The 15505-nt window shown below is 43.9% G+C and overlaps 1 protein-coding gene across 2 annotated transcripts in view; it reads left to right on the top strand.

The window, feature by feature from the left end:
* Nucleotides 1-1376: 1376 nt before the first annotated feature.
* LOC311142446 (glucose-6-phosphate exchanger SLC37A2-like) overlaps nucleotides 1377-15505 on the top strand; it is a gene marked incomplete at its 3' end in the record, with an annotated part of 32354 nt that continues 18225 nt past the window's right edge. For both annotated transcript variants that reach the window (XM_084178093.1, XM_084178094.1), the window contains exons 1-11: nucleotides 1377-2016; nucleotides 3185-3266; nucleotides 4332-4422; nucleotides 4583-4661; nucleotides 4772-4907; nucleotides 9441-9517; nucleotides 9898-10064; nucleotides 10551-10588; nucleotides 10922-11038; nucleotides 11287-11377; nucleotides 11733-11795. In XM_084178093.1, coding sequence (XP_084034219.1) covers nucleotides 1958-2016; nucleotides 3185-3266; nucleotides 4332-4422; nucleotides 4583-4661; nucleotides 4772-4907; nucleotides 9441-9517; nucleotides 9898-10064; nucleotides 10551-10588; nucleotides 10922-11038; nucleotides 11287-11377; nucleotides 11733-11795 — 1000 coding nt within the window. In that variant the 5' untranslated portion in view covers nucleotides 1377-1957. The remainder of the gene's footprint in view (nucleotides 2017-3184; nucleotides 3267-4331; nucleotides 4423-4582; nucleotides 4662-4771; nucleotides 4908-9440; nucleotides 9518-9897; nucleotides 10065-10550; nucleotides 10589-10921; nucleotides 11039-11286; nucleotides 11378-11732; nucleotides 11796-15505) is intronic.

Below are 15505 nucleotides of genomic sequence, written 5' to 3'. Positions count from 1 at the left end.
CTTTCCAAATCATGTCCAATCAATTTAATTGACCACGGGTGGACTCCAATCAAGTTGTAGAAGCATCTCAAGGATGCTCAATGGAAACAGGATGCACCTGAGCTCAATTTCGAGTCTCATAGCAAAGGGTCTGAATACTTATGTTAATAAGGTATTTCAGTTTTTTATTTGTAATACATTTGCAAAAATGTCAAAAAAACTGTTTTTTCGCTTTGTCATTGTGTGTAGATTGGTGAGGGAAAAAATAATGTAATACATTTTAGAATCAGGCTGTAAAGTAACAAAATGTGGAAAAGGTCAAGGGGTCTGAATACTTCCCAAAAACTCCAAGGCACTCTTACCAGAAAATAACCTTTATTGACTTGGCATCCATTTTGGAAAATTAAAACGAGGTTAACGTCAATGCCACAACTAAGCCTGGGAAACGAGAGCACCTTACCATAAACTATTACTATTAAAGAGTGCACACATTTTTCTGCTTTTTAACAAATTGCATGTGTGTAGTTATAATTTGATGGTTAAGACACCTAATAATTAAAGGTTTTCTCAACGCTTTATTTGAAATTCTGGTGCGTGTTTTTCCACTCTCACTGTCAATGTAACACAGTTCATAAACTCTGTAATCATGAGACTCATCATGACCACCCTCAAGGTGTTTGTACATCAGTAACTTTTCAATAGCCTTTTCACAAACTGTTATAAATACTATTTTATTTTCACACTGACCTTTTCAGCACTTCCGGGGAAAGGAGATATTTAATCAGTTGTACACCTGAATGCGTTCAACCGAAATGTGCCTTATGCATTCAACCCAACCCCCTCTGAAATCGACATCCATGTCATCCGCGCCCGGGGTGCAGGTGTTGTTGGGGGGGTTAACTGCCTTGCTCAAGAGCAGAACGGCTGATTTTTCCACCGTGCCGGCTTGGGGATTCGAACCTATGGTTGATGCGTAACCAAGCTTGGTATAGCTTTGTTTGGCTCAGCAGTGTGTAAAGCCCCCAACATGACCCTAGAAACGTTTCAATTTGTAATTTTAGAGAATGCATAAAAATAGCAATATTTACTTTTCAAAAAGACATATGTATTTTCATTTTCTGCTGTAGGTAGGCTATGCCACATTTCACATAAGACAAACCGTACTTCTCTGCTACTTGAAGAGTTAATGAACGAGATTGTTTTCTCATGGCCCGGTGCCCCGGATGAGTAGAGATTACATTTCAGGTACAATAGAACGGTCTGAAATGTACAAACTCCGTGCCCCCATAGCACCGGGCCATGTAAAACGAACTCGCCCATTCAGTTGTCACTCCTTTAATGCCGTGACGTCAGACACGGGAATCACATGTCTACACACTTCGGAATATAGATTTTGGTGCGGCGTCTGGCCTGAGCTTGGAAAACATTAGGGAAGGACTGCCTTCAAACTATTATGGACACAATCTGTTAACATATGTACACATTTCCATGTGACACGGTAGAGAAGTGCATAGAGTATTTATAAGAACCGGCTTTTATAACGCTATCAGCGGACTCGAGCAAGTATGGAAATCGATGAGAATTCATTGTTTGCGGAGATTCACCCCCATCATCATGAAGTAGGAATAGCCAAACGACTGAAACTTTTTTGATCAGTGCTCGGAGTGTTTTTATTCTTTATATTTTAAATTAATACATTTAAATAAATACAAATAAAAATCGGTGTGTTTTTAATCAAAGAGGAAAAAATATCAAGCTAGAACCTGTGAGAAAAGAAGCTGTCCCATGTAACGTTATCGTTTAAGTTTGTTTTTAGCTAGTTTTAGAGATTTTTTGTAGTCCTAGTTTTTGTACAGATAATAAATCATCAATTGGATGTATAGAAGGCGCACGATATAACTTTTGAAGCCATGTCTGAGAGAAAATTGTAAGCGGTTTTAACACGTTTTACGAAGTTATCTAGGCTACTCCACCAAAGATGAGGTCTTCTTTGGCTCCCGGCATTAGACTTATCACGTCCTTCTCAAGAGAGAGCTGGTAAGTTGACACTATCTTTGAATTATATTGTGACACCCTTTATGTAAACAAAACTAAATGTATTGCATTATACAGTATGTACGTTGATGATGGGGGAGGGGAAACGGCGGTTTTGTCCCTAATCAGCTAGACGTCAATGATTGGCGAGAGATTTGGTGTCATTCTATCTATACATTACTGACATTCTAAGATGGGTAGAATGTTAGGAATTAGTCACGTCTAGATTTAATTTGAGTGTTTCATTAGGTATAGTTAAACCCCATATTCAAAGATGTATTTTGCAAAAAGAAGCATAGGCAATCAGACTGACAAGCATTTTACATGCAAACATCCTAGGTGAAGGCTGTTGGATTTGGAAGGCTGTTGGATTTCTATAACAATTATGCAATCAACGAAGCGTTCTGCATTATTGCTGTCACTGATACAGTATGCTCAAAGGTTTAAAGGTCACAGCAGGTTTAGTCTCAGGCACTACACTTCCTCCCGAATGGCTGTGTCCGAAATGGCACCCTATTCCCTATGTAGTGTACCACTTTTAACGAATAACTCTCTGGTCAAGGACGCATCCTATGTGTTGTGTGCAGTTAGCCTGAGGATGAGGAGGTTACACCAGGTTCTAAGTGAGGCGTTAACTGAATCTAACTGTGGTAAAACCTGCCTTTCCACTCCAGGAAATGTAAAGTCAATACAGAGTGTGCACTGTGTGTGGGTTGTAACTAGCTGCCTTCATGTGCAGTGTGCACCTAGTGTTATGAGGTAGCTAGGTCCCTGTACTGCTCCCAGCACTGAAGAACTCTTCTGAATACCCTGTTTTGTTTCCATGTCAGGTTCCCACAAAAAAAAACAAGCTTATGTGTACTGTACAGACAAGGCCATGTGAGCCCATGTGAGTGATGGTTTTGTGTTCTCCTCAGAACCCTCTCCAGGATGGTAGTTTGAAGCCTGCCTCTCTATCTCTCTCCCCTCTCCCTCCCTCCCTCCCTCCTGGTCCTATGATACTAACATCCCATAATACCCAAGCCCTGGAGACCTCTAGCCTAGACCATGTGAAAGAGACTGTCCTAAAAACTGGAGAGGGTGTGCTTTGACTTACAAAGAGGACGAAGTTCATGGCATGGTATTTGCTTTGGATAACATTAGAATGAGCTCTTCTACTCTCTCTGTCCAGGTACAGAGGTTTCACCCTCTTCCTCACCTTCCTCTTCTATACCAGCTACCATCTCTCCCGGAAACCCATCAGCATCGTCAAGGTAATACACTGACTCCATAAACCTGTATTAAACATTATTGTAATTTAAGGCCACACTGTTCAGCTTTATATTGTAACATCTCTAGGTGTTCTAGGCCACAAACGCCCTAGACCACTTGAGCCGCACTACAATAATTAGCAATATATACTGAACAAAAATATAAAAGCAACATGTAAAGTGTTGGTACCATGTTTCATGAGCTGAAATAAAAGATCCCAGAAATGTTCCAGATGCACAAAAAGCTTATTTATCTTAAAATGTTGAGCACAAATTTGTTTACATCCCTGTTAGTGAGCATTTCTCCTTTGCCAAGATAATCCATCCACCTGACAGGTGTGGCATATCAAGAAGCTGATTAAACAGCATGATCATTACACAGGTGCACCTTGTGCTGGTGTCAATAAAAGGCCACTCTAAAATGTGCAGTTTTGCCACACAACACAATGCCACAGATGTTTCAAGTTTTGAGGGAGCATGCAGACTGCAGGAATGTCCACCAGAGCTGTTGCCAGAAAATGTAATATTAATTTCTCTACCATAAGCCGCCTCCAACGTTGTTTTAGAGAATTTGTCAGTACATCCAACCGGCCTCACAACCGCAGACCACGTTTAACCATGCCAGCCCAGGACCTCCGCATCCGGCTTCTTCACCTGTGGGATAGTCTGAGACCAGCCACCCAGACAGCTGATGAAACCTAGGAGTATTTCTGTCTGCCCTTTTGAGGGGAAAAAACGTATTCTGACTGGCTGGGCCTGGCTCCCAAGTGGGTGGGCCAGTCTCCCAAGTGGGTGGGCCTATGCCCAGTCATGTGAAATCCATAGATTTGGGCCTAATTTATTTATTTCAAATGACTGATTTCCTTATATGAACTGTAAGTCAGTCAAATCTTTGAAATTGTTGCATTTATGTTTTTGTTCAGTATAGTTTGTGAGAAAGTGATTTCATAGTTGCTGTTTTTCTTTCGAGACGTTTAGTTATTTGCCGTCTTTATGCAGGTTGTCTTGAAGGCTGAGTGTTTTGTTTCCTTGTGTGTAATCTCTGGTTATTGCCCCATGCATGTACAGAGTCAGCTGCACAGAAATTGTTCCAGCCTCATTCGGCCGCCAAACCTCAATGGAACTGACAATGAAACCTGGTGTGACTGGGCACCCTTTGGTGAGTCCTCTGCTTGATTCGAGTTCATTGTTAATTTTAAGAAGGAATAGAAATTCTTCCAAAGTGTTTCCAAAACTAATATATTGAAAGCATACCATGTCAGTAGAATGGGACAGCAGATTTCATTTGGATATTTTCTGTGTCATCTTGTTCTGTCCAGACCAGGAGAACTACCAGACACTGTTTGGAGCCGTCGACAACTCCTTCCTGGTTGCTTATGCCATTGGCATGTTTTTCAGGTAGGCAGAATGATGTCAATTATTTGTTTTATGTTTTGTGTGTGTGCTTGCATGTGTGTTAAAACTCACTACAAGGAGTTGACCACATTATGTGTTGTGTGGTTTGACAGTGGGATATTTGGAGAGCGCGTGCCCCTGCGCTACTACCTGACCATCGGGATGCTTCTCAGTGGTCTCTTCACGTGTCTGTTTGGCCTCGGCTTCTACTGGAACATCCACTCGATATGGTACTACGCCTTTGTCCAGGTACAGGTTAAATCTCCTCCAAAACCATTCAGTCACTTGCTCACACTTTGCAGCAGAGTTACCATTTAAACATTTTTGTATCTATTTTTTTTTTCGCCATACCCTACCATCCCTACCCTGATTGGAGTAAACTAACAGACAACAATACTTCTACTGTGGTCCTCTGTAGCTCAGCTGGTAGAGCACGGCGCTTGTAAAGCCAAGGTAGTGGGTTCGATCCCCGGGACCACCCATACACAAAAATGTATGCACGCATGACTGTAAGTCGCTTTGGATAAAAGCGTCTGCTAAATGGCATATTATATTATTATTATTATTACTGCTACTTACAGCTATATTCGCTCACATCTACGGTACATGTAGTTAAATAATACATATATTCCTAATTTACTCTTTCTTCAAGTGCTGGATTTTCACCCTTTGTGGCCAATCCACTATTCATTCTGATCTTAACTCCAACCCCCCGATATCCAAAGATGAACCCATCTTTCCCAGGGAAGTAATATACATCCCTCCATTTTACTATGATGTCTTATGAGGGTCCTGAACTTCCTTATTTATAACATTTCTACCGATATTGCCCTAAAAATAAATACTTTACCCAAGAGTATAATGATATTTCCCATTGACTGATCGTGGTTTTTCAGATCACCTAACAATACCGTTTGCAGGTCCATCTGAACCCTGATATTATGACATACAGTGAGGGGAAAAAAGTATTTGATCCCCTGCTGATTTTGTACGTTTGCCCACTGACAAAGACATGATCAGTCTATCATTTTAATGGTAGGTTTATTTGAACAGTGGGAGACAGAATAACAACAAAAAAATCCAGAAAAACGCATGTCAAAAATGTTATAAATTGATTTGCATTTTAATGAGGGAAATAAGTATTTGACCCCTCTGCAAAACATGACTTAGTACTTGGTGGCAAAACCCTTGTTGGCAATCACAGAGGTCAGATGTTTCTTGTAGTTGGTCACCAGGTTTGCACACATCTCAGGAGGGATTTTGTCCCACTCCTCTTTGCAGATCTTCTCCAAGTCATTAAGGTTTCGAGCCTGACGTTTGTCAACTCGAACCTTCAGCTCCCTCCACAGATTTTCTATGGGATTAAGGTCTGGAGACTCCAGACTCCAGATTCCAGGACCTTAATGTGCTTCTTTTTGAGCCACTCCTTTGTTGCCTTGGCCGTGTGTTTTGGGTCATTGTCAAGCTGGAATACCCATCCACGACCCATTTTTAATGCCCTGGCTGAGGGAAGGAGGTTCTCAACCAAGATTTGACGGTACATGGCCCCGTCCATCGTCCCTTTGATGCGGTGAAGTTGTCCTGTCCCCTTAGCAGAAAAACACCCCCAAAGCATAATGTTTCCACCTCCATGTTTGACGGTGGGGATGGTGTTCTTGGGGTCATAGGCAGCATTCCTCCTCCTCCAAAAATGGCGAGTTGAGTTGATGCCAAAGAGCTCGATTTTGGTCTCATCTGACCACAACACTTTCACCCAGTTCTCCTCTGAATCATTCAGATGTTCATTGGCAAACTTCAGATGGGCCTGTATATGTGCTTTCTTGAGCAGGGGGACCTTGCAGGCGCTGCAGGATTTCAGTCCTTCACGGTGTAGTGTGTTACCAATTGTTTTCTTGGTGACTATGGTCCCAGCTGCCTTGAGATCATTGACAAGATCCTCCCGTGTAGTTCTGGGCTGATTCCTCACCGTTCTCATGATCATTGCAACTCCACAAGGTGAGATCTTGCATGGAGCCCAAGGCCGAGGGAGATTGACAGTTGTTTTGTGTTTCTTCCATTTGCGAATAATCGCATCAACTGTTGTCACCTTCTCACCAAGCTGCTTGGTGATGGTCTTGTAGCCCATTCCAGCCTTGTGTAGGTCTACAATCTTGTCCCTGACATCCTTGGAGAGCTCTTTGGTCTTGGCCATGGTGGAGAGTTTGGAATCTGATTGATTGTACTCCGAGCATGTGCTGACCAACTGGCAAGTGTCTTCACTGACATTTTCAACATGTCCCTGACTGAGTCTGTAATACCAACATGTTTCAAGCAGACCACCATAGTCCCCGTGCCCAAGGACTCTAAGATAACCTGCCTAAATGACTACCGACCCGTAGCACTGACGTCTGTAGCCATGAAGTGCTTTGAAAGGTTTGTCATGGCTCACATCAACCGCATTATCCCAGAAACCCTAGACCCACTCCAATTTGCATACCGCCCCAACAGATCCACAGATGATGCAATCTCTATTGCACTCCACACTGCCCTTTCCCACCTGGACAAGAGGAACACCTACGTGAGAATGCTATTCATTGACTACAGCTCAGCATTCAACACCATAGTGCCCTCTAAGCTCATCACTAAGCTAAGGATCCTGGGACTAAACACCTCCCTCTGCAACTGGATCCTGGACTTCCTGACGGGCCGCCCCCAGGTGGTAAGGGTAGGTAACAACACATCTGCCACACTGATCCTCAACACGGGGGCCCCTCAGGGGTGCGTGCTCAGTCCCCTCCTGTACTCTCTGTTCACCCATGACTGCATGGCCAGGCACGACTCCAACACCATCATTAAGTTTGCCGACGACACAACAGTGGTAGGCCTGATCACGACAATGATGAGACAGCCTATAGGGAGGAGGTCAGAGACCTGGCCGTGTGGTGCCAGGACAACAACCTCTCCCTCAACGTGACCAAGACAAAGGAGATGATTGTGGACTACAGGAAAAAAAAAAGAGGACTGAGCACGCCCCCATTCTCATCGACGGGGCTGTAGTGGAACAGGTTGAGAGCTTCAAGTTCCTTGGTGTCCACATCACCAACGAACTATCATGGTCCAAACACACCAAGACAGTCGTGAAGAGGGCACGACAAAGCCTATTCCCCCTCAGGAGACTGAAATGATTTGGCATGGGTCCTCAGATCCTCAAAAAATTATACAGCTGCACCATCGAGAGCATCCTGACTGGTTGCATCACCGCCTGGTATGGCAACTGCTTGGCCTCCGACCGCAAGGCACTACAGAGGGTAGTGCGTACGGCCCAGTACATCACTGGGGCCAAGCTTCCTGCCATCCAGGACCTCTATACCAGGCGGTGTCAGAGGAAGGCCCTCAAAATTGTCAAAGACTCCAGCCACCCTAGTCATAGACTGTTCTCTCTGCTACCGCACGGCAAGCGGTACCGGAGTGCCAAGTCAAGGTCCAAAAGACTTCTCAACAGCTTCTACCCCCAAGCCATAAGACTCCTGAACAGCTAATCATGGCTACCCGGACTATTTGCACTGCCCCCCCACCCCATCCTTTTTACGCTGCTGCTACTCTGTTAATTATTTATGCATAGTCACTTTAACTCTACCCACATGTACATATTACCTCAACTACCTCAACTAGCCGGTGCCCCCGCACATTGACTCTGCAACGGTACCCCCCTGTATATATAGCCTCCCTACTGTTATTTTATTTTATTTCTGCTCTTTTTTTTCTCAACACTTTTTTTGTTGTTGTTTTATTTTTACTTTTTTTGTTAAAAATAAATGCACTGTTGGTTAAGGGCTGTAAGTAAGCATTTCACTGTAATGTCTGCACCTGTTGTATTCGGCGCATGTGACCAATACAATTTGATTTGATTTGATTGATTGCTTCTGTGGACAGGTGTCTTTTTATACAGGTAACAAGCTGAGATTAGGAGCACTCCCTTTAAGAGTGTGCTCCTAATCGCAGCTCGTTACCTGTATAAAAGACACCTGGGAGCCAGAAGTCTTTCTGATTGAGAGGGGGTCAAATACTTATTTCCCTGATTAAAATGCAAATCAATTTCTAACATTTATGACATTCGTTTTTCTGGATTTTTGTTGTTGTTATTCTGTCTCTCACTGTTCAAATAAACCTACCATTAAAATTATAGACTGATCATTTCTTTGTCAGTGGGCAAACGTACAAAATCAGCAGGGGATCAAATACTTTTTTCCCTCACTGTAACAACCATTCCTGGACCTGACTTCAAAAGCGCGGCACCGATGGACAATACCAGAAAATAGGTTCTATTGATTCTGTTTCCTGCACAAGGCTGACTGTTCAATGCCCCATATATTGTGCATTCTTTTTGTAGCAAGTATTTCATAGTTACCTTTGAATTCAGGCCCGACCTGGGGCATGTTCATAAGTGTACGTAACGGAAAACAAAAAATGAGCGTTTCTTTATGCACAAGTCCAGGTAGCCCCTCTCTGTTTCAGTATCATATGACAGTGATAATGTGAGGGAGGCTGAGAGTGTGTTTCCATGCCAGTGCTTTTCTCAAGGCTGTGTGAAAATATAATGATGTGGGTAACCGGCCCACCCCCTTCTCTCTTTTTCTCTGTCTTTGTATCTCTTTCTTTTTCTTTATCTCTCTTTCTCGTGGGGATACAAAAAGTATCTCGATCTCCCTCTCTTTTTCTCTCATGGGGTCGTGTGTAGGGACATATTTAATGTTGAAATAAAAAGCATTTAAAATCCTAAATCTCCCTCTCTTACTTCCCTAGGCAATGAATGGACTGGTGCAGACGACGGGCTGGCCTGCAGTGGTGGCCTGCGTTGGGAACTGGTTCGGAAAGGGGAAGTGAGTGATACATATCCTTACTGTAGACCGGTTCAGCAATGCTGACTACACAGTATCAGTACCCTCTTTTCCATCTAGTGCAGGGTTTTTACTGTTGCTCAAGGTCAGTCACATGATGTGAAAGTGAATACGAAACTCTCCGATCGGCGCCTTTTGGTTGAACAGGTTTGAGTGTAATGAGTTTTTGGACATTCAAAATAGGAACAATTTACAGGCATCCAGTTCCAAATTCAGCATTTGAATGCCAAAAGCTGTCCTCAGTATTTAGGAAGCAGTCTCACTGTCTCACTGTTCACTGTCAAGCTATACAATGTATCTCAAGGTAAATCCACCTCTCTCATTTCCATCCTATCTGTGTGTGTCTGTCCCTCTCCCTCCAGACGAGGGTTCATCATGGGTGTCTGGAACTCCCACACCTCGGTAGGCAACATCCTGGGCTCGCTCATCGCTGGCGTCTTTGTATCCTCGGCCTGGGGCATGTCCTTCATCGTGCCTGGCATCATCATCGCCTCCACGGGCGTTCTCTGCTTCTTCTTCCTGGTGGAGAGTGAGTGTGACCTCTGACCTCTTGGCCCGTATTCATAAAGCGTCTCAGAGTAGGATTGCTGATCTAGAATCAGTTTTGCCTTTTATATTATAATGAATGGACAGAGGGGGCTTGATCCTAGATCAGAGTTCCTACTTTGAGACGCTTTATGGATATGCCCAGACCTCCTTCAAAACACGCCTCAACATGTCCATAGTGCTGACTGTGAAATCCATTACAACCTATTGAAGCTTGATAGATCATAGTCAAAATGAAATGTTCATTGCCACTATAAGGTTATTATGGATGATACGCTTTTATTAAGCTAGTTTGAAAAAGGATCATGTTGCATTCTCAGGCAGCATTTATCAGAGTTTTCACTGCAGGCATTTCATCTTAAACCTAGACTGTTCACGTTTAGACAAAATGTAAAATGAGAGTTGGCTTGTCCCAAGACTGTATTTTGACATGAAAATATTTGTGAGCAAAATATTTATTCTGTCACAGAACCAGAAGATGTCGGCTGCAGCCCTCCGCAGCACCATGTAAGTACAACCAAAGAACACATTAAGTAATTGGTGTCCTTAGTAGTATAGAGAAGGGCTGCCTTGCTAAAGGCCACAAGGCCAGTTGGTGTAGGTGGCACCTGAGATATGATGCATGGCCCGCTTCACTAATCTCTAGGCTACCAGCCACGCCCAGATTTTGACAATTTTTTTGTGATGACCACCATTTTGTGATTACATTATTTTCCTTTCCTTCGAAATACTTGATATTATAGAGTAATAGAAGAAATGTTAGACAGAATATACTCAACCTTAAAACAGTCAATAGTTGCAGCCCTGGTTAGAACACTGCTAATTGCTGTTCACTTAAAGAACTCATCCAGTAATGAGGAGATCTTCAGCAGTCCTGGTCAGTCCAACTCTATCTCCTCTGAGCCGGCAGAGGAGCACACCAAGGCCATCAGCTTCTGTGGGGCCCTCAGGATACCTGTGAGTGGGGATCACTATCTACTTTCATTTCAAGCCGTTTCAGTCGCTGAATCTCATCAAATGTTACGCAAGTATTCCTCTGGCAAAACAGACACAGGCAATCAACTTAATAATGGGATGTATTTTATGTCAAGCCTTGAATTCCTGTTTCACCTCTGTGTTGTGACTCATTGTTGGTAATTACTCTCCAGACCCACACTGTTGTTATGACAGTTGCTATGACTAATATGTGTGTTGTTATCTTACAGGGCGTGATGGAGTTCTCCCTCTGTCTGCTGTTCGCTAAGCTGGTTAGCTACACCTTCCTCTACTGGCTTCCTCTCTACATTGCTAATGTTGGTACGTGCTCAGTTTAGCTCCTATTTGTTTACAGTTTACATTTACATTTTATTCATTTAGCAGACGCTCTTATCCAGAGCGACTTACAGGAGCAATTAGGGTTAAGTGCCTTGGTCAAGGGCACATCAACAGATTTTTCACCTAGTCGGCTCGGGGATTAGAACCAGCGACCTTTCGGTTACTGGCACAACGCTCTTAACCACTAAGCTATCTGCCGCCCCGTGTCATTTCACCTGAGGGTTCAAATGCTAACAATGTTAATAAGCTGATAATGATTTGCTTTGCATTGTGAGATGCGCTGTAAGTTAATTTGGCGTACTGTGTCACTTAAAATTCCCAATGTTTATTTCCTCAGCCCATTTTGACCCCAAGGAAGCTGGGGACATGTCAACACTATTTGATGTAGGAGGAATTGTTGGTAAGCCTTAACAGTTTTGTTGCTGACTTTATATGGCATTATCTAACCTCTATAGCCCAATAATCTGTAAGATCATATGAGGAACCAGGAAGCTCTTCTCTGATTGACCTGGATGTTTTGTCTACACTGTAGTCATAACAAATTGTAGAAATAACGAGTGGTTTCTGTATTCATTATGAATCACCAAGTAATATACATATGTGGTTTCTGTACAAAGAGCAGGGAGCTTTTCTAAAGCCTCATAAAGAAGGGCAGTGATTGGTAGATGGGCAACAATAACAAATCAGACATTCAATATATCTTTAAGCATGGTCAAGTTAATAATTATGCTGTGGATTATCTATTAAACCACCCAGACACATCAAAGATACAGTCGTCCTTCTAAACTGAATCCTGGCTTAGGAAGACCACCAAAAACTCTGAAATGTCCATCCCCAACTACAACATTTTCCGTCTAGATAGAACTGCCAAAGGGGGTGGAGTTAGCCTGGTCTGTGCCCAAACAGTTTGAGCTTCTACTTCTAAAAATCCACCTCTCCAGAAATAAGTCTATCACTGTTGCCGCTTGCTACAGACCCCCCTCAGCCCCCAGCTGTGCCCTGGACACCATTTGTGAATTGATTGCCCCCCCATCTATCCTCAGAGTTCGTACTGCTTGGTTACCTAAACTGGAATATGCTTAACACCCCGGCCGTCCTACAATCTAAACTAGATGCCCTCAATCTCACACAAATTATCAAGGAACCTACCAGGTACAACCTGGTAAACATGGGCACCCTCATAGATATCATCCTGACTAACTTACCCTCTAAATACAGCTCTGCTGTCTTCAACCAGGATCTCAGCGATCACTGCCTCATTGCCTGCGTCCGTAATGGGTCCGCGGTCAAACGACCACCCCTCATCACTGTCAAACGCTCCCTAAAACACTTAAGCAAGCAGGCCTTTCTAATTGACCTGGCCCGGGTATCCTGGATGGTTATTGACCTCATTCCGTCAGTAGAGGATGCCTGGTTGTTCTTTAAAAGTGCTTTCCTCTCCATCTTAAATAAGCATGCCCCATTCTAACTAAGAACAGATATAGCCCCTGGTTCACCCCAGACTTGACTGCCCTTGACCAGCACAAAAACATCCTGTGGCGTACTGCATTAGCATCGAACAGCCCCCGCGATATGCAACTTTTCAGGGAAGTCAGGAACCAATATACACAATCAGTTAGGAAAGCAAAGGCTAGCTTTTTCAAACAGAAATGTGCATCCTGTAGCACTAACTCCAAAAAGTTTTAGCACCTCCTCCCAGCTGCCCACTGCACTGAGGCTAGGAAACACTGTCACCACCGATAAATCTACGATAATCGAGAATTTCAATAAGCATTTTGCTACGGCTGGCAATGCTTTCCACCTGGCTACCCCTACCCCGGCCACCACCTCTGCCCCAATTACAGAGATCATACGTTTCCTGAAGGTCTTGACCAGGTTTGCACACACTGCAGCAGGGATTTTGGCCCACTCCTCCATACAGACCTTCTCCAGATCCTTCAGGTTTCGGGGGCTGTCGCTTGGCAATACGGACTTTCAGCTCCCTCTAAAGATTTTCTATTGGGTTCAGGTCTGGAGACTGGCTAGGCCACTCCAGGACCTTGAGATGCTTCTTACGGAGCCACTCCTTAGTTGCCCTGGCTGTGTGTTTCGGGTCGTTGTCATGCTGGAAGACCCAGCCACGACCCATCTTCAATGTCTTACTGAGGGAAGGAGGTTGTTGGCCAAGATCTCGCGATACATGGCCCCATCCATCCTCCCCTCAATACGGTGCAGTCGTCCTGTCCCCTTTGCAGAAAAGCATCCCCAAAGAATGATGTTTCCACCTCCATGCTTCACGGTTGGGAGGTGTTCTTGGGGTTGTACTCATCCTTCTTCCTCCAAACACGGCGAGTGGAGTTTAGACCAAAAAGCTCTATTTTTGTCTCATCAGACCACATGACCTTCTCCCATTCCTCCTCTGGATCATCCAGATGGTCATTGGCAAACTTCAGACGGGCCTGGACATGCGCTGGCTTGAGCAGGGGGACCTTGCGTGCGCTGCAGGATTTTAATCCATGACGGCGTAGTGTGTTACTAATGGTTTTCTTTGAGACTGTGGTCCCAGCTCTCTTCAGGTCATTGACCAGGTCCTGCCGTGTAGTTCTGGGCTGATCCCTCACCTTCCTCATGATCATTGATGCCACACGAGGTGAGATCTTGCTTGGAGCCCCAGACCGAGGGTGATTGACCGTCATCTTGAACTTCTTCCATTTTCTGATAATTGCGCCAACAGTTGTTGCCTTTTCACCAAGCTGCTTGCCTATTGTCCTGTAGCCCATCCCAGCCTTGTGCAGGTCTACAATTCTATCCCTGATGTCCTTACACAGCTCTCTGGTCTTGGCCATTGTGGAGAGGTTGGAGTCTATTTGATTGAGTGTGTGGAGAGGTGTCTTTTATACAGGTAACAAGTTCAAACAGGTGCAGTTAATACAGGTAATGAGTGGAGAACAGGAGGGCTTCTTAAAGAAAAACTAACAGGTCTGTGAGAGCCGGAATTCTTACTGGTTGGTAGGTGATCAAATACGTATGTCATGCAATAAAATGCAAATGAATTACTTAAAAATCATACAATGTGATTTTCTGGATTTTTGTTTTAGATTCCGTCTCTCACAGTTGAAGTGTACCTATGATAAAAATTACAGACCTCTACATGCTTTGTAAGTAGGAAAACCTGCAAAATCGGCAGTGTACAGTGGGGGAAAAAAGTATTTAGTCAGCCACCAATTGTGCAAGTTCTCCCACTTAAAAAGATGAGAGAGGCCTGTAATTTTCATCATAGGTACACGTCAACTATAACAGACAAAATGAGAAAAAAAACTCCAGAAAATCACATTGTAGGATTTTTAATGAATTTATTTGCAAATTATGGTGGAAAATAAGTATTTGGTCAATGACAAAAGTTTCTCAATACTTTGTTATATACCCTTTGTTGGCAATGACACAGGTCAAACGTTTTCTGTAAGTCTTCACAAGGTTTTCACACACTGTTGCTGGTATTTTGGCCCATTCCTCCATGCAGATCTCCTCTAGAGCAGTGATGTTTTGGGGCTGTCGCTGGGCAACACGGACTTTCAACTCCCTCCAAAGATTTTCTATGGGGTTGAGATCTGGAGACTGGCTAGGCCACTCCAGGACCTTGAAATGCTTCTTACGAAGCCACTCCTTCGTTGCCCGGGCGGTGTGTTTGGGATCATTGTCATGCTGAAAGACCCAGCCACGTTTCATCTTCAATGCCCTTGCTGATGGAAGGAGGTTTTCACTCAAAATCTCACGATACATGGCCCCATTCATTCTTTCCTTTACACGGATCAGTCGTCCTGGTCCCTTTGCAGAAAAACAGCCCCAAAGCATGATGTTTCCACCCCCATGCTTCACAGTAGGTATGGTGTTCTTTGGATGCAACTCTGCATTCTTTGTCCTCCAAACACAACGAGTTGAGTTTTTACCAAAATGTTCTATTTTGGTTTCATCTGACCATATGACATTCTCCCAATCCTCTTCTGGATCATCCAAATGCACTCTAGCAAACTTCAGACGGGCCTGGACATGTACTGGCTTAAGCAGGGGGACACGTCTGGCACTGCAGGATTTGAGTCCCTGGCGGCGTAGTGTGTTACTGATGGTAGGCTT

This window comes from Coregonus lavaretus (assembly GCF_964263955.1).
Source record: "Coregonus lavaretus genome assembly, chromosome: 15".
In the NCBI taxonomy this organism is placed as follows: Eukaryota; Metazoa; Chordata; class Actinopteri; order Salmoniformes; family Salmonidae; genus Coregonus; species Coregonus lavaretus.
The sequence above is the reverse complement of the archived record's forward strand: the minus strand, read 5'-3'. Positions and strand labels throughout refer to the sequence as shown.